The following is a 24,069-nucleotide window of genomic DNA, read 5'->3' as shown; positions in this document are numbered from 1 at the left end:
TATCAGTGGCACGGAGAGGGAGCCGAAAAGGTACAAAGGGCCCCCTTACACTAGCCCTCTCACTGCTTGAATGAGGGCCACTAGCCTTTCCACTCCAGGTGACCCAGAATATCCTTTCCCTTCTCTCACAAACACAGGCACGCCGCAGTTAGATAGTCCACACTATAACCATCATAATCCACTTGGCCTGGTGAAGCCTCGCACCGTTTTATAGTAGGTCCAGTGAATACAACCATGAGCTAGAGCAACAGCACACCCCGCTTCTTCCACACACACTCTATTCCCCCTTTACCTCGCTTTCAACCCTATTCCGAGGTTCCAGAGCTGAAAGAAATCGCCACTGTCTTGGATATCGTAGGATTTGCATGTTATTGCTGCTGCTTCAAAGAGAGACGCAACCGACGGCTTCCAGCCATTTATTCTGGAAATATCACACTTCCAACGGAAAGGGTGCCAATTCATTTGAAGCAAATCAAACTCCGTCGCCCCAGAAACTATTTTTAAAGTTCCCGCATTGGAGTGATTTCAAATACAGTCGAGAGCCATGGGGATGGAGCGGGGTAGGACTCTGAAACCAGCCGTGAAGTTCTCCTTTCAAATATTTTAAGAATACTTTAGGCTTTAAAGGAGTTTTGAGGGTTTGTTGGTTTAAACAACAACAACAAAACATCACTCCTCTTCTTTTTTAGCGTAAAAAGAGGCAAAGGGCACATTCCTTCTCCTCAACTACTCTTACAAAGGTTTGTTTTCAAACCAACCTCTAGGTTTGGATTTGGGTTTGGGATTCTCCTCCCACCCGCCAATGCCACACTAATTTTATTGTATTGTATAAATTGTATGGACTCCGGGCTGCCTGGAAGGTTTTTGCAGCCCTTTCGCAAAAGTTGTGGTCAAAATAACCAAAAGACATTCTAACCCCTTTTCCCCAGCCCATACATATCTACACACACGTTTGGAAGTTGCAATGGAAGAGGCAATATACGATTTCTTGCTTTTACAGCAGCCAATATCTAAATCGTGTCTTGGTTATTATTTTTATTTTTTTGCGGGGGGAGGGGGTGATCTGTATTTTGCAGACAAGTTCGAGCCCTTTCAGTTTTTCTTGCAAAACTTCTTCATGCGAGGATATTTATTTGTCGATCCCAGCTGGGCTGGCCATGGCAAAGGAAGCCACTGAAAGACCCGACCCGTGCATCCGCATGCAAAAGCTTCGGCATTACCCTACGCTCAGTAGTCGGCGGTGGATTTCATTTGGGCACCATCGAGGACAGGAAGCAAAGGGAATAAGCACGTCTTAGGCGAATAAACCTGATGCTAGCTGTACCTACCCATAAATGGCATCTTTATCTCTCTTTAAAGCGTCATTGACAGAGGAGCCCATGCTTGGAGGCATGGCGTTGGTGTGAGCTGTGTGCGGGTATTGATGGGAGTGAAGCGGAGGACCGTGATTCAGGTGGTGGACAGGCTGCATGGATCTGGCGGCATGGGGGTCCCCGTACATGGTGCTCGGGATCCCCACTCCATCCATCCCACCGTAATGGGGTAAATCGTCGTACTGCATAATAGACAGGAGGGAAAAGAAAAGGGTCAGAACCAGGCCAATCCTCGGGAGTGCCGTTTCAAGGATCTGTGTGCGGCTGTGGAAGCAACTTGTGTGCGAGGTGTGGGGCTGAGGGTAGGGGAGACGCAAGCCCTACACAGCAGAACGACTCCATAAGTTTGGGAAGATGGCCCAAGGCAAGGCAACAGGACAGTGTGCGAGGCCCTGCCTTGACATCCCCCAGTCGTGAAAGGGGTTCTGGTGAGTTTACTTTGCTTGCGCGTTTATTTTTTGATCCACACTCCAATTAATTTTCCAACAGGCCTCCGAAGGTACGTTCCTCCCCTGGCACTGCATCCTCGTGGAAAGGAATAAGTTAACTGGTGGAGTCCAGCTCAACACCAATATACTAAAAAGCTGCCTCCTTCAGTATGCTTCCCCCGCAGAAGTTAAACTGAGGACACCTATTATTAACACGTGCATTAAGACAGTCCTCCTTTATTTTTAAGACATTTCCCTGTGGGCATCGGTTGTGCCTGCCAGCAGCCCCAAGTGAAGGACCTTCTCTGATATTTGAAAAGATACTCTTAATGCAGAGTGCATGAAAATAGGAAAAAACGCCCATTTGGAGTCACTATTTCAAGCAGGTTTCTCTGGAGTAGTTTGCTTCTAGCTCTTTGGGGACAGAATGAAGTCTTTTGTAAGACTGGGGAGAGCATAGTCAAATAATAGGATTAATTGGAACTTATTCTGTCCTAAACTTTCCTGCTGCTTAAAAAAGTCAAATGTACCAACTATCAGTCCTGAAAGATGTGTGTGGCAAGTCCAACATCCAGAAATGTTATGTTTTCTTGGGGGTTCTTTAATGCAAGCTACTTTTAAAAAATGCATCTGCTGCATATATTTGCATCTGCCCTGGGAAGGTCTGGTTAAAGTATCTCTCCTCTTTAGTATTAGGAGCCCAATGCTAGAATTCTTCATGTGAAAGGCTCTGTGTGTTGGGGGGGGGGCAGGAGATTACTACTTCAATTTACTAACAAATATAAAGGAATAAGGAATTTAGGGAAAGTCTTGACAGCTGCTAGAACTGAAAAAGGAGATGCAAAAGAGCCAAGGCAGTAACTTTCTTTTGTCAACTGTGAGAGAGGGACGTAACCAAGAGTGTGCCAGGAAACATATTTAAAGTAGAATTTCCTTTTAAATTCCCTTTTGGTTGTTATAATGCATGTAATTCAGAATGGTATTTCTTAAATGGTACACTATTTTAAAACGTTTCATTGAATATAATAAATAGTAATCCCAAGTGTATATATACTGTAACAGTTTCTCTCAAGTCTTAATTAAATGAGAAAATGTTGAAAACAACTTCTTAACTGGAATATATGGGCTGCTCTGATTGCACCCCACGCCCAGTTATATTTACAACAGGTTCTTTAAAGTTCTCTATTAGCTGTGAAGATAATTATTAGCATATCCGAAAGGGCCAAGGACCTTGACACACTATTTAGAACCTAATTACTTCGAAAGACAGAGAAACTATTATGAGGACTTGTATTCAGTTTCAAGTCTGCGTGTATGTAGCGTTTCTTCCCAGTAAGCGCTCGGGTATGAAGCAATACTATGAATTAATAGGAACCAACCACTTCTACGTGTCTCTTACCTGTCTATACGTTAGATCTATATAGCTAAAATATATGGTCTTCTCACAATTATAAGACTTGAGTACAGAACTAACACTCACTCATATGTTTCTGGCAAAATGTAAAACTTTGCCCCCTTCACTTGCAGTGTCTGTAAAATCCACGTTTCATTATTACGTTACTCGGAAATTAAGATTAAAAAATACGTACCCTTTGCGCCATCGGCCTGCTTCGCACCCTTCCTTTTCAACTTCTAATATATCCTCTTTAAGGCCAGCGTGAAAAGAAACAAAACGCGATCTCCCCCACCCCCCCACCCACCCCCCAAAATAAAAGGAAAAAGAATCCTTTAAAGTCGCCAGCTGTTTGAGTAGTAGCCGATCGGAGTCTTCAGCCGGATGGACCTCAGAGCAGCGGTACGATCATTCAGCATTTAAAAGATAAGAAGAAGAAGCTTCTCTCCTCTCGTCTCCTCTCTTCCTTCCTTCCTTCCTTCCTTCCTTCTTTCTTTCCTTCCTCTTTCTGTGTCTCTCACACTCGTCCCTTCTGGTTTCCAAGACAGCGGCGGGGAGAAAGCAAATATCCTTTCCCCCAAATCAGTTTTTTTTTTTTTAAAGTGCCTCTCAAACCCAACTACCAACTCGCATGACTTTTTGCCACTCCAGCTGTCAATCAAAGGCGAGCTTGTCAAGGTGGTGAATGAATGATGAGAATCCGCTGTGTGTGCTTCCACTGGTCAGGACACCTCAAATGTTAACATCAAAAGCATAAAAGGTCTAAAAGCTCGCTTTCTTCCCCCCCTCTCCCCCCTTTCTCTTTCGCCCTCGTTTGATTCAGTTCTAATTCCTAATCAGATTTTCTCTCTTCCCTCCTTGCAACTGGAGAAGCCTAGAGGAAGAGGGTTTAAAAAAAAAAAGGCTGTCTGAGTTTGTCTTAAAGGAGCCACGATCGATGCTGCCTGCTGCAAGTCCCCTGTGCGTGTGTAAAGTGTGTGTTGCACACAGGCGGAGAGGTGGATTTGGACCAGAATGCTGGAACCCGGAAGTAGTGGTGGCCATAACAGGTCGCGTCTTACACAATGCAGCGGGCTGCATCAACTAAGCTCGCAGCGCAGGGGTGGGTTGGGTGAGCCGCAAGGCAAGAAAGAGCGGCTGGGAAGAGCTGCACGGAGAGGCTTCCCCATTAACAAAACACACACACACACATGCACACACACACACACACACACTCGCGCGCGCTGGCTGAGAGGAGCGAACAATGACTGAAGCCTTGGAGCGCGATTCTGCCCTGCTCGTCCGAGGATTCCTTCCCCCAACGCCCCGCTTTCCTTCCAGCTTCTTCTTTACAGCCTTCTGACTCACTTAGTGATGGAAAGAGAGAAAAGGGTCTCGCGCCGCTGTTGTTGGGTGGTTTCTCTTTAAACCCACCCAAATATGTTTTGTTGTGGTGGTGGTGGTGGTTTGTTTCCTTCCCGCTCCTTTGCACGGGAGTTCTTCTTATTTTCCTTCTGTTTCTTTAACGCCAACGTTTTGCAGCCTTTCCCAACGCTTAAACCTTTTCCTTTCTTCCCTACAGTCTCTCCCCCTCCCCCTCCCCTTTCTCTTAGTTCTCAGGCCCGTCAGTGAATCTGTTTCTGTGACTTTAGACGCATCGATCGTATATGTTTATGTAATTACTATGGTTACCCCCATCAAACGAGACTAAGGGCAATTTCTGGGGAAAACACACAACACAGGGCGGCTGTCTGGTGTATAAGACCGTCTCTTCCCCGCCCCCCACCGTGTCACATCTAGGACACATCCAGCAGCGATCCTCGCCGCTCTCTTTAGGCTAGTGGCCATTTCCTTTGTCTAGAAATAACAGCGATTAATTACTAGTTACTTCTCGCTCTGTAAAATCAAATCTCTGACTGTCGCCTCGAAATCGCAGGACTTTCAGCGCCTCATTTTCTTCCCACAGTACAGTCTCCCGTAAGCAAGTACAAAGGGCACCAAAGTTAAGGGGAAAATCAAACCCTGTTTGGGGGATGAATCTAGGCTGATTTGCTTGCATTACACCTCTGTGGTCCTAAGCGATGCGTTTATACAAGGAGTTGTCTCAAAACTGTAAAATCGGGTTTTGTTTTTTTTAAGAACAGAGATCTCTGTGAGACAGCGCTTTCCCCGCCCCCACCTACTCCCCTCCATTCCCTTCCCAAGCTTTAAAAACCCTATAGGAAGGAGGGGGAAAAATCTCCCCCGCGGTACGTTGGAGAATGAGCTCACCCAAATCTCAGTAGGCAGCAGTGGAGGAGCTGCGGTCCAATCAGGATCTTTTATTCGAAAGCCAAGCGTGTATTGGTTGAGGGGGAAATCAATTATCAAATAATCGATCAGCAGGGAGCTTCGATCTGCGGGGGGAGCCCCCCCCGCAGCCGTTCAACCTTGTAGAGAACCGAAGTTCGACAGTGTAGAAAGATCGCTCAGTTGTCTGTGTTAGAACTTGCTCTGCAAACGAAAGGGTCGCCCTCCTTTTGTACAAGGTGGAAAGAAAGAGAAGAGGAGCGAAACAGCCGCCCCCACCCCAGTATTTTAAAAAGGGCAAAGTGCGAAGTCCTGCTTTATCTCTTGTTTTGGAGAGGGCAGTGTGAACTCATTTTCATTTCTGTCACTTTCCCTATTTAAGCTGCCTCGTCCTTGTCAGTATTCTCACTTTGCACTGAATAGTTCCATAAAGGCAGGCTGGAGGGGAAGGGAGAAATAGCCCTTAATTGCGTAAGACGCGACCCTGTTCAGGACCAGGGGATCCCTTTCGCACGCGGCATTAAAAGCTGCGATTTGGCAGGGAGTCTTCCGACGTCAAATGTGAGGACCACTAAGGACAGTGTACCTTTTTAAGGCAGCGCTGATTCCATGAAATATTCCAGACTAATTTTTTGTTGTTCAAATTCATTCCTCGAACTAGAGTTAGGAATTTCTGTGCCTTATGATCTATCGCCGTGAACATGTTATGGTTTGCTTCTCGGATGCTCTGCCAATATGTTTAAACAGAAATAAATCAAGTTTCGGCCAGGCCAAATAAGCAACGTGAAGAGAAAGAATTCGCTGCTGCTTTCACAGTATGGTCTCACTTTCTCTCGCCTGTTTGCCGTGACTTAGCTGATTGCCATAATATATGTTTGTAAAGGGCTCTATAAGGAGGGGAGATATTTACATTTACTTTTGCAATGAGAAAACGTGTGTGAGGGAAATAAATTAGTACTTCTCTGAGGAAATGGCGAGGATTCATAATAATAACATGGATCCCCCCCCTTTTGTAACTTTCCTTACAAAAGAGGTTACACGAATGTTTATCTTCCCATTTCTCTACAGTGCAAAGAACACTTGACAGTTGACAGGATATGTGAGCAAATTCAAACGACCACCAAGTTAGGTTTTCCATGAAAAGAAAAGGAAGGTCTGTCAATCATGGATCAGAATAGGTGTAGCACAAGATGATCCCTTGCGATGTTCGCATTTATGATCCAGGTCCTGCTATCGGCCTTATGTAGAGACTGGAGGGTGAGGTGGCTGTGGAGGAATGAAATCTCCAAGAGACGAGTTTACTTGGGGACAAAAGCTTCATGAACTCTCTTAGAAGGAACACAAGAAGGGAAGAGACGAAGCAATCCGCTTCATGCAAGCAAATATTGTTCCCCTGGCACATCTGTGCGACGACAGTTCAAACTTCTTTCAGAAACAAATAAAACCCCAGAAACCCATCCCACTTTTAGGCTCACCCTTTCGAGGTGGGATACCTCAGCCTTGTGCACCAGCAGCGGGGAAAAAAAACATGTTAAGGCTTCTCAGGTAAGTCAGTTTTGATCCCTTGAAACCTCAGTTGTAGGATCGTAACTCTCGCTTTCCTGTTTGGTTGCTTTAACAGACCTCTGTTCCCTTGCCTCACAAGTTTCTTTTAGGAGAGTCGAGTCAGACCCGTGCAGTCCTTCTTTACGTGTGTGTTTGTGAGGTGGGTCGGTCTGGGAGAAGAGAGAGGGTGCTATTAATCTTGCACCCCGCGTCATTCCCATGCCTTTATAAGATTAATTCAGCCCAATCGAAGCTAAAACACTTTTACAGTGCAATTACAGTTGTACAAATTGTTTGCGCAAAGTTCCTTCTGGATAAGGATTTTTACAATTAGCAAACAGTTATTACTGTGGAGAGAAATTGCACCGAGGCCGTATCGCGTTACAATATGCTGGCCATAAAAAGACTAAGCAGGGCAGCAATTAATCATCTATTAAAAGGAAAAAGTAAACGGACAGTTCCGCACTATCTCCGTCAGCTACCCAAGTCAGTCCTGTGTTCTTTCTCTGTCCGTTTCAACGATCCACACTTTTCGACTCATGGCCTTTTAAGGAAATACAGCTACTGCCCCCCGCCCCGCGCCCGCCAGCTCTGACCCCATTCAACCCAAAACCTGGGGTCTGCATTCTCTGTATCGCAGACTCCCCACTTCTCCTTGGGTTCTGAACTATAAAACCGCTCTCTGGTCTTTCTTTTTCAGAGGAACGTGCAAAGGAGTTGAACATATGGAGCGAACCTTTTGCTGGCTACAAGTCTTATTTTTCTTCCAATTTGCATCGAAGAAACCCCTCCTTTTGAGAAGGACGTGCTAGGCTCATGTTTCCGACCCTGCTTCTGTGAGGGTTCATGGATGATCATCTGGCCCATTTGGTTTCAGTTCCTCGGAGGGTATAATCTGGCCCTCTACAGGCCTTTCATCTCAAAGAGAAGCGAAATTCTTCAAAGTTTAGGTGGTGGTGGTGGCTAACACCAAGATGCTTCAGGGCCAGAGGGAACTTCTCTAGTGGCTTCTAAAAATAGTATGTATATTTTTAACAAGGCTTTGTGGAGCCTGATCGCATGTTTACTCGAATGTAAATCCCAACGAGTTTAATGGAGCTTCTTCCCAGGCAAATGTGCCTAAAACTACAGCCTTAATCTGCCCGAAGTGTCAGGTTTAAGGAAGGGATGATACCAGCCTTATGTAGAGAACAAGTCATTGTCCATTTTCTTTGGGGTAGCTGCATGGATTTCCCAGGGATTACGCCCGTGTAAACTGCCAGTGCATGGCCCCCATGTTAAAGAGAATGTTCAGAGTTTTCGGCTTTCGAAGTAAAGTGTATAGTTTCAATATGACGGTCCATGACCTCATAGACAACGAAGTTCATTCTTCACCACCACCCCCAAAACTAAACTTTATTGGCTGATGTTACAGACTTGACCAGATGTGACTATACCAAGACCAGCAGCAAAACTGTGCTCTGTCTCTCCGGACCCTCCCCGCCTCTCCAATCCATCAGTATTTAGATTCTAGGGCATGAAATGAGGGAAAACAAACAGAAGAAAACAGATTTTAAACGCAGTGTAGAGATAATGAAGGAATGCTATAGATAAGAGTTTGAAGTGATAGGAGTGACCTTACCAAGAGAAAGAGAGAGAAAGAGAAAAGTCAAACGCTTAATGAATGCCTGTGAGAAAGGCGAAAAAGAAAACTATTTAAAGATCCATTAAAGGGCAAAACCTGAGAAGGTGATAATAAAAGGAAGTTAACTGAAGGGGATTAAGTGAAGATGAATCAAGTGGCCATGTGCAAGTAAGGACTGGGGTGCTTGGAGTTAGAGGAGATTTGTTTACTGGATTCTGACTTCTGAAAACAAAGAGCGCCTGGTCCAGTTCAGGAGTCAACCAGAGGTCAGGTTGTACTACCGGGACAAGCAGAGACAAAATAGTCCAGTCACTGTATTCAGTAAACAGTCTGGATGGAGAATGAGAGGGCTAAAATGCATTTTGCAAAAAGGGGGAAGCAGCACTTTGCATAGTGGCTTTTCTTTTCAAGTCTTTAAAATGCTTGAGTCTCTGGAGGCGTGCGGGGTGGGGAGAGAAGCTGGGGGATGGAGGAGGGGGCGGGCAAGGCAGCGACACTGTTTAACATAATTACCAGCTCTGACATTTTCAGAAGTTATAGGGGTCTTTTATTAATTAAATGGAGGGCTTAATAAAATATTCCTAATAAAATTTACGGTTGTCTTTAAACTTTCTAAACACTGCTATAAATTTTTTTAAAATAAAATTAACTGGGAAATGAGTTACTAGCCTCGACTTTTGTCACGAAAAACTTCTACGTGAGCAGTGAGTGTGGCGTGAAGTCAAAATGGAAGCCTTTAAAAACTAAAAAGTGTAAAGTTACAAAGAGTTGTGCATAAAAAGAAACTAAGTCGAGGTGAAATCTAAATATACGTTTTTCTTGTTTACATATTTAAGACCTACCCCTTTCACAATGATCGTTCTACAAGGGCTGTTTGAACTTCTTCGTGTACAGTAGAACATTATGTTAACATCAAGCTTGCTGTTAATTGTGACAGAATTACCTAACATTTCAGAGACGACACTTTATCATGACAAACGTATAGAAAACGCCACTTCGTGCAGTATTTCATGTACACACACTATGGTTATAATACTAAGCAGCTACAAATCTATACGTTGCATGATATTCTTCAGCAGGTAGAGGTAAGCGGTTGGGAAGAACTCCCCCCCACCCACAAAAAAGTTATGAATATGACTATTTTTGTCCAGTGCTCTGAGTGTTCTTCCCATATTTACTATATTGATATATCCAAAAGTTCGTGGCTTCATAATGTTCGTTACGATACTTTTTGCTTAATAAAAGCAAAACTTGCTGAAGTAAGTCTTCTTCCTTAATTATTTAAAACAAAACCTGGTCAGTTGCCTGGGATTTGAAGGCTTGAGCGTTCACGCCGTCTACTGGACTATGAGAAAATTACAGCCCCCATCGACAAAACTCTCGCCTGTATAAAAGTGAATTCTCAATCCGAAAGTTATGGGGTGGGGGGCGGGGAAGAGGACGTGGTGGCGCTGGCAAAAACTCAGTGAAGACAAGAGGTACTGGCCAAGTTTCATTCTGGCATTTAAGAATGTGTCTTTAGTTATAATTACTATATATTGTGGTTCAACAATTGTTGAGAGTGCGTGAGGGAGATTTGCAGGGAAAGGTGATTAGGGGAAGGGAAGATGCATTTTATTAAATGGATACATAAATACTTAATTGCTAGAAGAGTGAGTTAGAATAATTTCTCTATTAACCCAATATAGATGAGATTTTTTTTAAAAAAAAGTTAGCGGTGCCTAATTAGGTAAAGTTAAAGCTACATAAAATTTGGGTTAGAAGAAACAACCTATTATTAGAAGTGAGCGGCGCTGGGGAACTAGACAGCGGGTGCGCGTGTATCAGGTGAACAATTTACTACGGCTAATACGTTTACCAGGATTTGAAACAGACAAGAAGTGTTTCGGTTTGGTGACCGGGGTGTGTGCTTGCGTGCGTTCCTGTGTGTGTGTTAAGCTGCGCTGTATCTTCCGAGGCTCCCAGAGAAAAAGCTGGGGAGCCTCTCACACATTTAGTTCACATTAGGAACATGTCCTCGGAAACTGACACTCCAGTACATGCTGGAGAAGATAGGGTTACTTTTGTGGAGAACGGTTGGGTGGGGGGGATGTAATACAAGAGATATACTGAAACTGAAGTTTACTGTTGCATTTTAATAAAACATCACCACATGACTTACTGGCAGGTATATTAGGTGAAGAAAAGAGATCGAATAGCTAAAGTTAATTCTGGTATATTATAACACATAAATATTCTCACATGTTGTAATACAAGTGCGTTTGGTATAGAGCAATATTACTGTAAATACTGTCTTAAGGGGGAATCCTGTATCGGTGTGGTTCCTGCGGCCCCCCCCCCTCAGTTTCACCCTCAGAAGGTAAGATGAAAATTCTCCTGAAACTCACACAGAAGTTTCAAACCTCTTTCAAATATAAATTCCTTTTAAAGGCTCCATTATGCTTTATTAATATTTGTTGTTACACTATAATAATCCCAGGGTGGGGGAGAGTTAGCTAAATATTCTGAAATTTGTTAGTGGTTAGTAAATAATTTCCAAACAAGACAAAAGGGATTTCATATTCTATAAATGGTCAATATACTATGTAATATTGTTGTCAATCAGTAAGAAAGCCTGTTAACTTGAAAGTGAAGGGGAGCAAGTAACATTTGAAAAGCATAAATGTCTAACCAACAGAAAATGTTACAGCATTTTTGAACTCTAATTATAGTATTTTTTAAAAAGTCTCAGTGGAATACCACTCTAATTCACTCGTACTCATCCTGACAAACTAAAACAAGGCACAATAAAGAATATATATAATTGGAATCCATAAACTGAATACTTCCCCATTTGGTTTAGTGTATTAGGAATACTTTTATTTAGAGAGAACTTTATTCTGCAAATGATAGAGGCAGAGAAGCAAGTTATTATTATAGTTATTCTTTTTAAAAGTTAGTGTTTTGAATCCGGAATTAATCCCAGAGTCTGAGAATAACTCCCCATATTTTCTTTTCTCACTACCAAACAAGTCGTTTGCCTTGACAACTCTTCGAAAATACATATCATTCCAGATATCACTTTGTATAGCCTGATACAATGCAAGCTAGCTCCTGTTTATCAATGAGACATACTTGTTTTTTATTTGGATATGCATAACTTTATATGTACAATTTGTAGATGGTGGCATACAGAAAGATGCACTATTTGCATATAAAGACAGCAGGAGTGTTTAACTATTATATGTATGCGTAGGTCTCTCTCTGTCTCTGCCTCTCTCTGTGCCTACAGGAATCGCCCTGTACACAAGTCGATAGTGAATGTACTATATAGCATTATTAGAAAGGAATTATGAGGAGACTGGTTGTGGCTGATTTTGCTGAGAAGCAGTAACTTAAAGAGGATGTTTTCTGCCCTGGACAGATCCCCCCATTCTCTTGATTTCCACCTGCATCCGTTCTCAGCTTCTGATACTGCAGCCAGTGCCACCCTCATGAAGCCCTTTCTGCAAGAGGGTGAAGAAGGCTCAGGGCCTTCCATTTTCCCAGAGGCCCGACCCCACTGATTAGTTCATGTTTTCTACATGACTTGGTGAAGAACAATTGTCTCGAGTAGATTGTCCGTTGGGAGCAACAGGTATAGAGACAATATCTGCAGAATTCCCGCCCCCGCCCGCAAAAGAGGCTATATAGGCGTGTGAAATTAAGATCATAGACCCATTGGACATAAAGGAAAGTAGAGCCAGTTCTACTGCTCTCTCAACAGCATTAACATCAATGCTCCAAAATACTTCTCACTTTTGGACGGGACTGAGACTTTGGACCAACCATTTTGCGACCAGCCTAGAAAATCGCAGAGGTGAGAAAGACAAAGACAAATATGATTGCTCTCTGAGAAGTTATACCAAAACGGTGTGCTTTAAACTCCCGCCTCAGACATCTTACCTTCTATTTATTTATTTGCATAATAAAACTTTATGATTGCCTAGATTGCTTCAAAAACTCGATCAAATGTGATTATACTGTATCCAGAAAAGCCTGGTGATATGTGTTTGCATTTGTGACTGTAGACAGTAGGTTTAGCAGAATTATAAGAAGGGGAGGAACTGATTGTTTCAGCCGAAAGATCCCGCCCCCCGCCCGGTTTTATTCTGGTTCCCAACAGCTCTAGCGCCAAACAGCCTTTCTCTTTTCCTTCCCACATGTTTGTCCCAACTGGCTGGCAGCCCCTCTGAACCACCTGAAGTTATCTGGAATTGGCTAAAACGGATTCGAAGCAGTTGAAACCCATTAGAACGAATTTGGCTCAGTTTTCTGTTTGCCTCCGTTTCCCTACAGATGGTGGCGATGCGGGTTGTGTGGGCGCGCGTGGGAGTAAAACAAAACAAAACAAAACAAAACACAACCTCTCTCGGCGGTGTTTGTGTAGGCGTTGCTGTTTTGCCGAAGGAAGGAAGGAAGGTGTGAGGATAAGAAGGGTGTAACAACAAGTAGAGAGCCACATGAAGCATGGTGTGGGAGCAACTGATTATTCTTAGGAGCTCAAGCCGTGGAATCCCAAAAGACTTAGACACACATTCACAGAGAGAGTCCCAAGGGATGTACAACGCAGCCAGAGCCAAAACATGTTTACTCAGAAGTCCCACTGAATCCCACGGGGTTTATTTTCTAACAGGTAGCCTTAGGATTGCAACCTTAAAGAGGGACAGTTTTGCTCTTAGATATTGCCCCTTAATTGCCCCAATATTTTATTCCAATACTTCCCAGTCTCCCCACAGTTTTCTTGTTCTTGAAAAGCAGGCCCTATGTCTTAAAAATAACCTCAAGTGCTACAGCATGGAAGTGGGACGAATCTTCCAATGGGTGGCCAGGCAGGCATTTGTTTGGGAGGTGGGAAGTGGAATCTTTAAAGACCGTCTTCCTATCGCACAGATCTCTCTCTTCGAGGTTTGTGACTGCTCGTAAATTCAGCCACGGTTACTTAGCTCTCAAGACAAAGGAGAGGACCTACGGCGGTTGTTTGTTTTCCCAGCACAGTTGAAATGGAGGCGGAGTAGTGGTTATAGATGGAACTGGTTTATTCATCACATTTCTATCTAGCCCTTCCTCCAAAGAGCTCTGGGCAGCGTCTAAATACTCCCCCCATTTTCTCGTCACAACAGTCCCCTATGGAGAGAGAGAGAGAGACACAGAGAGAAAAGTGATTGATCGAAGGCCATTCAGTGAGCTTCGTGTGGCTGAGCAGAGATTTGAACCTGGGTCTGCTCGGTCCTAATCCGACAGCACACCACATTGCCTTTCTCTTTAGAATGGGCGGCGCTGAGCAAAGCCACTAGCAGAGATCAGCTACGAAATGAGATTATTTATTATTATTTTTTTTTATTAATTCGATTTTTATACCGCCCTTCCAAAAATGGCTCAGGGCGGTTTACACAGAGAAATAATAGATAAATAAGATGGATCCCTGTCCCCAAAGGACTCACAATCTAAAAAGAAACAAAAGATAGACACCAGCAACAGTCACTGGAAGTACTGTGCTGGTCGTGGATAGGGCCAGTTACTCTCCCCCTCCTAAATAAAGAGAATCACCACATTAAAAGGTGCCCCTTTGCCAAGTTATCAGGAGATGACTCGCCTAGGCCAGTACATGAACTAAGGCTGCGATTGCACGCATACTTTCCTGGATGCAGTTTACACTGGGCGCCGCTGGTGCTGAGGACCTCTGAATGCTATCCTCCTAAGCATGTTAACACTGGAGTAAACTCCACCACAATATTATAACCCTATTTCCAAGGGAAAGTGTTCGGACTGAGGTTGTGACCCCTGCCACACGTTAAAAGTTGTCATTCAGAGGAAAGGAGATGTGGGTTTCTCCTGAAGAATTCCTACACACCTGTTTCCTGTCCTTACACATCAATAGGATAGAGAACACCCCTGCGTGGAAGCCTAGAGGATTTCAGGGGAACTGACTTGCATGTTGCAAGATAGTGTTTGATCACAGCCTTTGATCCTCTGCATGAAGCCTCTCTTTTGCATGGGAAAAAAAGAAGAAGAAGAAAAGAAAAACCGCCCCCACCAACAAAAACAAAAACCAGACAGCCAGCATGAGAAATCTTATCTTTTATTCTGAGAAGCGGCGAAATCAGGAAAAAAAGAAGCGGCACTTGTCACCCACCCAGGCTATTATTTCAGGTGTGCTAATGGGATTAGAGACGTGTGAAAAAAATGCGAGGGTAAACTTGTCTCCTTCGCGAAAGTACCAGCAGAGCTGTCTGCAAAGCCCAGCCCAGAGGTGAAAAAGTGAAGGCAGGCTAGGTTAGGAGCGCCGAGGCTGGGGAGGGAGAGAGAGAGAGAGAGAGAGAGGCCGGTGCCACTCGCAGAGCCAGCGCTGAAGAGCAGAGACCTAAATAGTCTCACGCCGGGCAGGCTGGCTGTTAATTCAGCCCAACACCTGAGAAGCATAGTCGGGGCAGGGTGCGGGAGAGAAAAGGGACGGGTCGTCTCGGGGCGAAAGAAGGCCAGACCTCCGAAGGAGAAAAAGGCAGACAGGATGTTGTTGGGTGAGCACTGACGAGCTTTGGGCAGAGGACTCAGAGTCAACCCATGGCTAGATCCCCCCACCCACACATACACGTCTTGTCCCCACCCAGGGCTCGGCTCGACCCTACGACAAAAGACAACTGCACGACCACGTGTGACTCTCTTGGTTTTCGCTCCTTCTGCATTTTCAGAGCCCTTTGCATAATTGCAGATTGTGACTTTACGAAATGAAGCCACCAAGCTCTCTGAACATCTATCTTCCCCCATCCGTAAACAATTCTGCAGTGCTGGCACAAGGAGGGCTGCGAGGCTGAGAGGGCAGCTTGACTCTCTCTCTCTCTCTCTCTCTCTGGAAGGGGAGTTGGGGAAAACGGGGAAGAGAAAGGAATTTCCGCCCACATCGTCGCTAGACTCGAGAATCCGCTTCAAAGAATGGCTGTGAGAAAATCTGCGCGCCTGCGGAGGACCGCAAAACGGCCTGTCCTATGTAGGGCGGGGATTTGTTCCGGGGTCCTCAAATTAAATGGGACCAAGGGGGCTTGCTTCGAGGTATATGTGACAGTCGGGGAAACCAACTACTGTGGGGGGGGGACGACGACACAGAGGGTTGTATCCTGCCCCTCCTTCAAAGACGGTTTGGAGTTCCTCACAAGAAGCCTCAATGCTGCGTGTGTATGCAGAAGTGTGCATCCTATGAGCCCGAAGGGCATGCGTGTGCACTGTGCGAGAGAGCGAGCTCTTTCGTCGCCTGTTCTTACCATAAGACACTTGCTTTCCATCGGACACTTTGCCGTCCCAGGTATATTTACCAGATTGAACTCCGTGGAACTTGCTTCCGAACAAGTTATATGGGGAAAGGCACTCATGTCTTAGGGGAATAAGAGCCATTGCTCTCATTTCATAGATGAGGAATTGAGACCAGAGTCAGAACAACTCGTGCGGTTTTTCGGAGTGCCCTTATTCTCAGGCTGGGCTGCTGCTTCCCATCCCCGCCCCAGCAGGGCTCCGGGGCTTTTGACAGCTGTACGACAGGCAGAAATTCAGCAAGATAAAACATCCCACCAACACCACTCATACACCTCCAGGCCAGAAACTGCACCTCTCTTTCGTCGCAGTCAGCTGTGAAGGGTTTGTAGGAGCTTTGTGGGGGTGAGGAGGAGTTGCCACTCTAGTCTCAGTTGTGAGAGTGTAAACACACTCTGCGTATGGGGTCGCAGCTCCTGCGTGGAGACAGCGAATGGGGCTATACTGATTCTCCTCTCCACGGCGTGTTGCGGCGCAAGCGTGTGTGAGAGAGATTGCGAGTGAAAGCAGGGGTATTGCTGTAATTGAGCAGATGGGCTCAAAGAACCGGGGCCCCAGCTCCAGAGGGCCCCCCAGCTCCACCCCTCCCTATTTTCTTCATTATCTCCGGGACCGCTGAGGGAGAGGGGCGAACACGGCCCCCTCTTCCCTAGCTTCGTCCCTGAGTGAAAGAATAACTTCTTCTCAGGTGTGCACCCTTGGTGTGAATACGGATGTGGCATCCTTCGGTGTGGCATGCTTCTCCACTTCTCTGGCCGTCAGGGTGGGGCATTGCCATAAGGACGGTTTCCTTAGGGCAAGCTAAGCGCCTTTTAGTGTCTCAGCGTCGTGTTTGCTTGGGACTTCCAAGCTGCGGACAACAGGCTCTTCTGCAGCACTTCGGCGGGTATAAACTTTCCCCGCCTTTTATTGTCGAGCATCTGAATTCTGGGGCTGCGGGCGGTGACTGAAATGCGGACTCCCTGACGTTTTCTTCCGAGCTCAGCCTGTGACTCCCTTGCCCATTGGACGGAACTTTTAGTTCTTGTTTCTTTAAGAGCTTCATGGATTCAACAGGTGAAGCTTTCTTTAACACGACTATAGCCGGCATAGAGGGGGCGAGGGGGAGGGGCAAGCACTCGCTCCCTCGGACAATTAACTCGTCTCCATCGTTGCTGGACCCTTTTGGCTATTAGAAGGAAAGGCACATTTCACATGCTCAGAGAAACGTAATTTAATATAATTGGTTAACCTGGCCACCATTTTTGTCCCCCTAGACACCGAAGCTGAGGACGTTTCCGTTTTGGAGAAAGTTTCTGCCCGTCATGCAGCTGTTAAAAGCACACAGCAGCCTTGCTACAAAGAGCAAACAACCTTAGATCAAGAGGTTTTCTCTGACTAGTAAGTAGTCTGTGCTCTTATTGAAAAGTAAGCACTGCCCTGATACTTATAGTATCACTGGGCACGTGCCATTGATACATGAGTAGAATAACTGTTGCCACTCCCCCCTCCCCTTTTATTAAAAAGGATCCTTTAGCATCATATTGACAGGCAGAAACTAGACAGGTTTAGCATTTTCATCATGAGCTCCAGTAATGAGGAATGATATGCCGGTTGGGCTCCTGTCTCTCATACAACTGTTAAAGGCAGAGAAGACCTGCTTAAAAGAAGCAAAAGGGGGAAAAAACCCTTTGCTTCACCCTTAAAAGCACATGGAAACAAGGTAGCCACAAGCAACCACTCTTAGAGGAACTGGAGTTGAGAGTCTGACCTTGATTATTCCATGCAATCTTGTTGCTCCACAGGGAGTGAGGTCTACCTGGGGCTGGGCGGGGGGGGGGACTGTTCAGCCTGCAAAGGCATGCAGAACTGGGTCTTGCCACAGCCTGGCCATACTTGTTTCTGCTATATAAAATGATAAGAACCTTCTCATTACCGCAATTAAGGTATTAATAATCTCCCCAAGTTTTTGGATGTGAAAAGTCACCCATTAAGTCAGGATATAGGAAGCTACATTTGATAAGCATTTGTGTTTGGTGTTTTATTCTGCAGTGCTTGTACGACTTTGTTTCAAAGCTGCATTCTGCATACAACTGCCTTTGTTATCATGTGCTGGTTGCTTGTAGTAACAGGATTCCAATTTGGATGTTCAGGTTAATCTGAAGCCAAATTTTCTAAAACAAGTTATAGGAAGATTCCGGTAGCCTTTAACGTTGCAATCAACAGAATCATGTTTGATTTTTCTTCTACATCCTAATTTGAGTGCTACCTAAAACAAAATGAAATAAAACCCCACCACTTTTGAATAAACCGAACTGTCAGATAAACTTGAGTGCTGTGTGCAGAGTAGGACTGTGCACAGATGAAATTATTGGATCTGATCTGATACCAATATGATGCAAGTGATTATCAAATTGTAACTGAACTAGGTCTGAATCATTTGATCTATTGGTAATGGTATCAAATGCATCAGCCCATTGGATATAATGGTCCATAGAAATAATAGGGAATAATTGCTATCTCTATAACAATATTATTTTAAGTCAGAATGGGATGGAACTTTAAGGCACGGTAGTCCTTTCTTAGATCTGACAGTGGATCCTTCTTAGGGCTTGATACTGCCCCTATGTAAGTGCCAGGGTTTCTGAGAAGCAGGCAATGCCTGCAGAAACATTGATCTGAAGCAGAAATGTCAGTCATAAAACTGTTCTTTCCCCCTGCCTGCCTCAGCATTTTCCATATATGGCACATCAACTACAAGCAAGTTATGTGACAACAGCAAAACAGCATGAAAACAGCTCATCCACTCATCAGCTGAAGTGCAATACATCCAAGTATAATATGGAAAATAACATATTGGGTGGTGTCAATATTAGCACTTTTGCATCAAAGCCAATACAATAAAAATGTTGCAGATAGGGACCATATTGAATCAGATCCAAGTACTCTTAGGATCTGATATACAGCCTTAATGCACAGTCCAGGGAAGCTAAGTAGGTTGTGGCCAGGGAATTTAACTAATCACATAATGGGGATTGCAAGTACAGCCACTGGCAAATTGAATCAGGGCCATTTCATGTATTAAGGTACATACGTAAAGATGTAAAGTGTAAACATGACAAATAAGTGTATGCAAACACTTGTGTCATCCAGATAGGTTCTGTTTATGTATGCCACAATCCCCAGTGCAGATCAGTCTTAGGGCTGCAGCTTAGGGATGCCAATGGCCCATAAAGCTATTTGGAGGCAATTTGGACAAACATGGGAAATAAAGAGTGTGTGTGCTCTTTTTACACAAATTTACTTACTTATTTATCTATTTATCATATTTATATACCGCCCCATATAAAATCTCTGGGAGGTCTACAAATTAAAACACAATTAAACCTTAAATAAAATAAAATAAATTAAAATAAAAAAGTTTAAAAGTTTATGAACTAAAGGCCTGATAAAACAGGTGAGTTTTCAAGAGTAACTTAAAAACAGCCAGAGATGGGGAGGTTCTCTTTCGTTTGGGAACGTGTTCCAGAACCCTGGGGCAATCCTACAGAAGTCCTGGACCGGGGTCACCACCAAACGAGTTGGTGGTAACCAGAACTGGACCTCCCTCAATGTTCTTAATAGGCAGAAAGGTTCATGAAGAAGAAGGTGATGTCTTAAATTTGTTACCAATTAAAATTTTAAATGTAAATTCTTAAATGTACTACCAAATAATCTGTAAGGTCTGGTTGGTTCATAGTTAGTTCTGTGTACATGTTACTGTGGGATCTCTCCTCGCCCTTCAAGGGAGAACTTAGAAAGTTTGAACATGCATTCATCAGGAAACTGGGTTTGGCCTGGGTTCCTGTTGAATGTAGACATAGTGGCAAAACCATATAATTTACAAAACTATCAATATACCTACTGTATTATAAATTAGTTCAGTATTATTCCTTTCTCTTGCAATTCAATTTGCTCTTAACTTTGATTATCCCTTTTTATTATTTTAGGTGAACTTTGGTGTGCTATACTTATTCTTGAAAGTTGTAGCAAGGTTACTTGAATCAGTGATGTCTAAGTAATTTACTCAATAGTTTTCATATTTTTATCTCCTGAGCTAACACAGAAATTTCTTTGTGTGAATAATAGTCTGTCTAGTCCAGTACTAAATATTTTTTTTACATGTACAAAATATTGGTAGAAAGTAATGAGACAATCCATATAATTCTTCCAAGCTTCTGACCAAAAGAATTTTAGGACCACCATTACAGTGTGGCCTCCTAAAAAAAAAAAAAAGAAAATAGTAGATGATTTTATCATTTTATTCCTTCCTTTTTTTCTGCAGGAAGCAACTGCATAATAAGAGCCAGCGTGGTGTAGTGGTTAGAGTGCTGGACTAGGACCGGGGAGACCCGAGTTCAAATCCCCATTCAGCCATGAGACTTGCTGGGTGACTCTGGGCCAGTCACTTCTCTCTCAGCCTAACCTACTTCACAGGGTTGTTGTGAGGAGAAACCTAAGTATGTAGTACACTGCTCTGGGCTCCTTGGAGGAAGAGCGGGATATAAAATGTAAAATAATAATAATAATATTAAAAAAAATAGAGTACTGGACTCCTGGCCATCTTGTTAACAGAAAAGTATGAAGAAAATAACCAGTCAACTCCAAGTAACCAGTCATCATTGTGAAATGTATTAGGACTGTCTATAATAAAGTTGTTCAGGAAAGGATCTCATTTGTTGCCCTTGCTATCCTTTCCACTGCTAACTTGATTATGCTGGTTTTTATCTACATGTATTGTCGATAAAGCCCTGAATGGCTTGAGTCCAGGGTATTTCTTCTTCAAGAACCCTATCTATTAAGATCATGGGGGAGGTCTGGTTGTAGTTGCCACCGGAGTGTTTGGTGGCAACTCAAAACTGGGCCTTCTTTGGAGTTGCCTCAGGAAAGTGGAATGCACTCCCAAATAAAATCGAACCCTTCCATTCACTGCTGGTTATTAAGAAACAGCTGAAGACATAAAATCAGACCTTTTAGTTAACAAGTTTTATAGTTTATATTGAGATTTTAGATGGTTTTAATCATTTTAATGTTTTATTATTGTTAATTGTTTTAAATTGGTTTTAGTGTATAAACCACCCAGAGATGTATATACTTGACAATGTAAAAACCACACTAAAATAAATAAACAAACAAACAAACAAACAGATAAATAAATAAATAAATAAATAAATAAATAAATTCTTTAATATGCAGCAACTATATTTCAGTGCCATTACTGAAATACTCAGATTACCATGATCTACATTTGCAAGTAGTATTCCACATTTATTTCTGTTAATTTATGTAGTGCCTGTGATTGGCAGACCTATAGGCAGACTTATATCTGAACTTGTCTGGAGTAAGATTTGTATATGAAATCAGATAAACTTCAGAAACTTGTGATGTTGTGCCATCTCGGATGTTTAAAAAGAAGCAAATGTCTAACTTACATTGTGATTACTTTATACATGAAATGTCTTAGAGAAAAAGGCATTAAGTTTGACTAGAAAGGATTTGTTCACTATGTCTTCTTGCTCATTTTTCAATTTACTCTCTCCAGATAGGTATTTTACTAGATATAAAACAAGCTGCATTTGTTTAAAGATGGATTCAGATATATTGTTTTTTTTTTTTTTTTGCAGAAGCCACAAAGCATAAATCTCCAACTCTATCCCTTCTCTTCCTTGCAATGGAGCCCTGACAGAAGAATGAAGAGAGCACATGTTGTCCCTACTCTCACCAGTCTGTCATTGTGTGACTGGAATTTCTGGGCCTCAGGAAGCCCTGTCAGATTCTTGGACACTTCGGTTAGAATGTGTCTTAAGTTCGAGATGGGAGGGTTTATGGTGTCAATTTCCCTACTTGCACACACTGCACCCACCCTCCCCAGCATCCTACCTATTGCTAATAGTGGCAACTATCAGTTGGGATTCATTTGTTGCCATTGCACTTGGGATAAATGCCAAACAGTGCAAAGTGGATCCTGTTCTTCCTGTTTTCACATTTGTTCCAAAATGTTTGTTCACATTTCACATTTGTTCTGAAATGACCCCGTTCTTCCTATTTTCACACTTGTTCTGAAGTGAATATACCCCTGCCCCCTAGTGCAGACGATCCAGAAAGGGTGGGACACTAGAAGACAATGAGTTGTCCCCCGCAAGTCCTAATATGTGGCCTCATTGTGGTTTGTGTGTGTGTGTGTTCCAGGGAGGGATGAGTGAAGTATGCTGGGAGGTATACTCCCAGTAGGTATCATGAGAGTTCAGAGGAAGGCAACTATTATAGGCTAATACTACTTTACTGTGTAACAGGAAGAGACGTTCAACAAGATATGTTCAACAAGAAATACAGGCAGGAAGGAGGAAGGGACTCTGCTGCCAATGAGGATCACTTAGACTAGCAAATGCTAGTGCCAACTACTGGCTGGACATATTAGAGCCACATTTCCCCTTTTCTTAAACCAACAACAACAATTGTTGTACACCGCCCAGAGCCTTTGGATGGGGAGGTTCATAAATGTAATAAATAAATAAATAAATAAATAAATATTAAAAGAGCACATCTAAACAATTGGCAATTCATATGTCTATTACTCATCTTGAAACGTAGGGGTTTCCAGATAATTCAACCAGAAGGAGTAGTGAGCTGAGTACTGGTATCATTGACATTTTTGCTGGCTTGCCCCGATATAGTCTCTATAGAGGAACTTCAGGCTGCAGGTGCTGTTTTCTCATTTGAAGGTTGTGCATTCTCAGGTATGACAAGGAGATGTCTGTGATTTCTGTTGAATGTTCCACTATCAGTCTTGACTGAATATGATCTGGGTGTTTCTCTCCTCCCTACAACTGTAACAGGAGTCTGTCATGACTTTCCTCCATCATGTTTTATATAGACTCTGTTTCCAGGCTCTTAGTTTGGTAGCGGTTGTACTGAAAGTTGCCTGTTGTAGAAACGTCCATAGCTGTCCTTGGCTTTGTGATCTGAAGATGCAGCTTTGTGCAGATCAGGCCACTCTGGAGCCAGATTTTTCTCTAGGGTTGGAACAGGTGTTCTGATTTGTCTGCCCATTAACAGTTCTGCCCTTTGATAGCTATATCCAGTAGCTACCAATGGTGTGGATCTGTAGCTCAGGAGAGGAAGATGTGGATCATCCTGGCGCAAAATTTCCTTCGTATTCTGTACTGCCCTCTCTGCTTCCCCATTTGCCTGAGGGTAGTGAGGATTCGTAGAAGTTCTTTCTTCCTGTCTGCAAAGTTACAGTGCTGAGAGAGTTCATACAGCCCTCTAACAAATGACTCAACATGTTCCCCATTTCATTTTGGAATGAAATGGGCATCAAATTCAGCCAAGACAGTCTCATAGTCATTCTTTTGACCCTCTTCAGCAAAGGTAAAGAATTTGTAGATGCTGTTTATTTCCTTTCCCATGGCATGAAGAAGGGAACTTACTTGCACAATGCCTTCTTCTTTGTGGAGCTTTGTAGCTAGTCTGAAGCAAGCAAATCTTTCTTTCCTTTCTGGCCAAGCAGCAGGATTGTCAAAGCTGAAAGCTTCTGGTGCAGGAAAGTGAGCCATTTCAAAAGTTTGTGGATTCAAACTCAGACTTTTGACACCATGTCATGAGAGCTCAGAGGAAGGCAGCCATTATAGGCTAAGACTACTTTATTGTGTAACAGGAAGAGACAAGTTCAACAAGAAATACAGACAGGATGTTGGGAGGGACTCTGCCTCCAATGAGGATCACTACTAGAAAATGCTAGTGCCACCTATTGGCTGGACATATTAGAGCAACATTTTCACACAGTAGGGTCACCCAAGACGTGAAGGTCATCCCAAATGCCCAGCTAAAGTAAGCAGGCACCTATACTGGGCAGCAGTGATATAGGAAGCTGTTGGAGGTGGACGGTCACATTTAGTGACAATGGCAAAGGCATAATTTCATACTGCGCGGGAGAAGGCAATGGTAAACCACTCCTGTATTTTACCAGGAAAACCACATGGACAGACAAGATAGAATAATTGTTGATGTAGTGCTGGATGATGAGCCCCTCAGGTCGGATGGTACTCAACATGCGACTGAGGAAGAACTGAGGATCTTTCTGAGTACCAAAGGTTT

General features: G+C 43.5%; 1 protein-coding gene and 1 long non-coding RNA gene across 6 annotated transcripts in view; one reads left to right on the top strand and one right to left on the bottom strand.

The window, feature by feature from the left end:
• MEIS1 (Meis homeobox 1) overlaps nucleotides 1-4,735 on the bottom strand; it is a 206,849-nt gene extending 202,114 nt beyond the window's left edge. Inside the window, exons 1-2 of one of the 2 annotated variants that reach the window (XM_053284453.1) lie at nucleotides 3,391-4,735; nucleotides 1,329-1,555 (exon numbers count right to left, since the gene is read on the bottom strand). In XM_053284453.1, coding sequence (XP_053140428.1) covers nucleotides 1,329-1,555; nucleotides 3,391-3,402 — 239 coding nt within the window. In that variant the 5' untranslated portion in view covers nucleotides 3,403-4,735. The remainder of the gene's footprint in view (nucleotides 1-1,328; nucleotides 1,556-3,390) is intronic. The other variant, XM_053284454.1, reaches the window with a different exon arrangement.
• Nucleotides 1,548-22,524, top strand: LOC128339927 (uncharacterized). Of its 4 annotated transcripts, none has more exons than XR_008313333.1 (4): nucleotides 1,548-1,801; nucleotides 7,708-8,026; nucleotides 17,211-17,334; nucleotides 21,597-22,524. It is a non-coding gene; the product is annotated as an uncharacterized LOC128339927 (long non-coding RNA). The 4 variants fall into 4 exon arrangements; XR_008313335.1 differs by lacking the exon at nucleotides 1,548-1,801 and adding an exon at nucleotides 6,419-7,007; XR_008313332.1 differs by lacking the exon at nucleotides 7,708-8,026.
• Nucleotides 22,525-24,069: the final 1,545 nt, after the last annotated feature.

This window comes from Hemicordylus capensis, chromosome 1 (assembly GCF_027244095.1).
Source record: "Hemicordylus capensis ecotype Gifberg chromosome 1, rHemCap1.1.pri, whole genome shotgun sequence".
Classification (NCBI taxonomy): domain Eukaryota; kingdom Metazoa; phylum Chordata; class Lepidosauria; order Squamata; family Cordylidae; genus Hemicordylus; species Hemicordylus capensis.
This window is presented reverse-complemented; position numbering and strand designations above follow the sequence as displayed.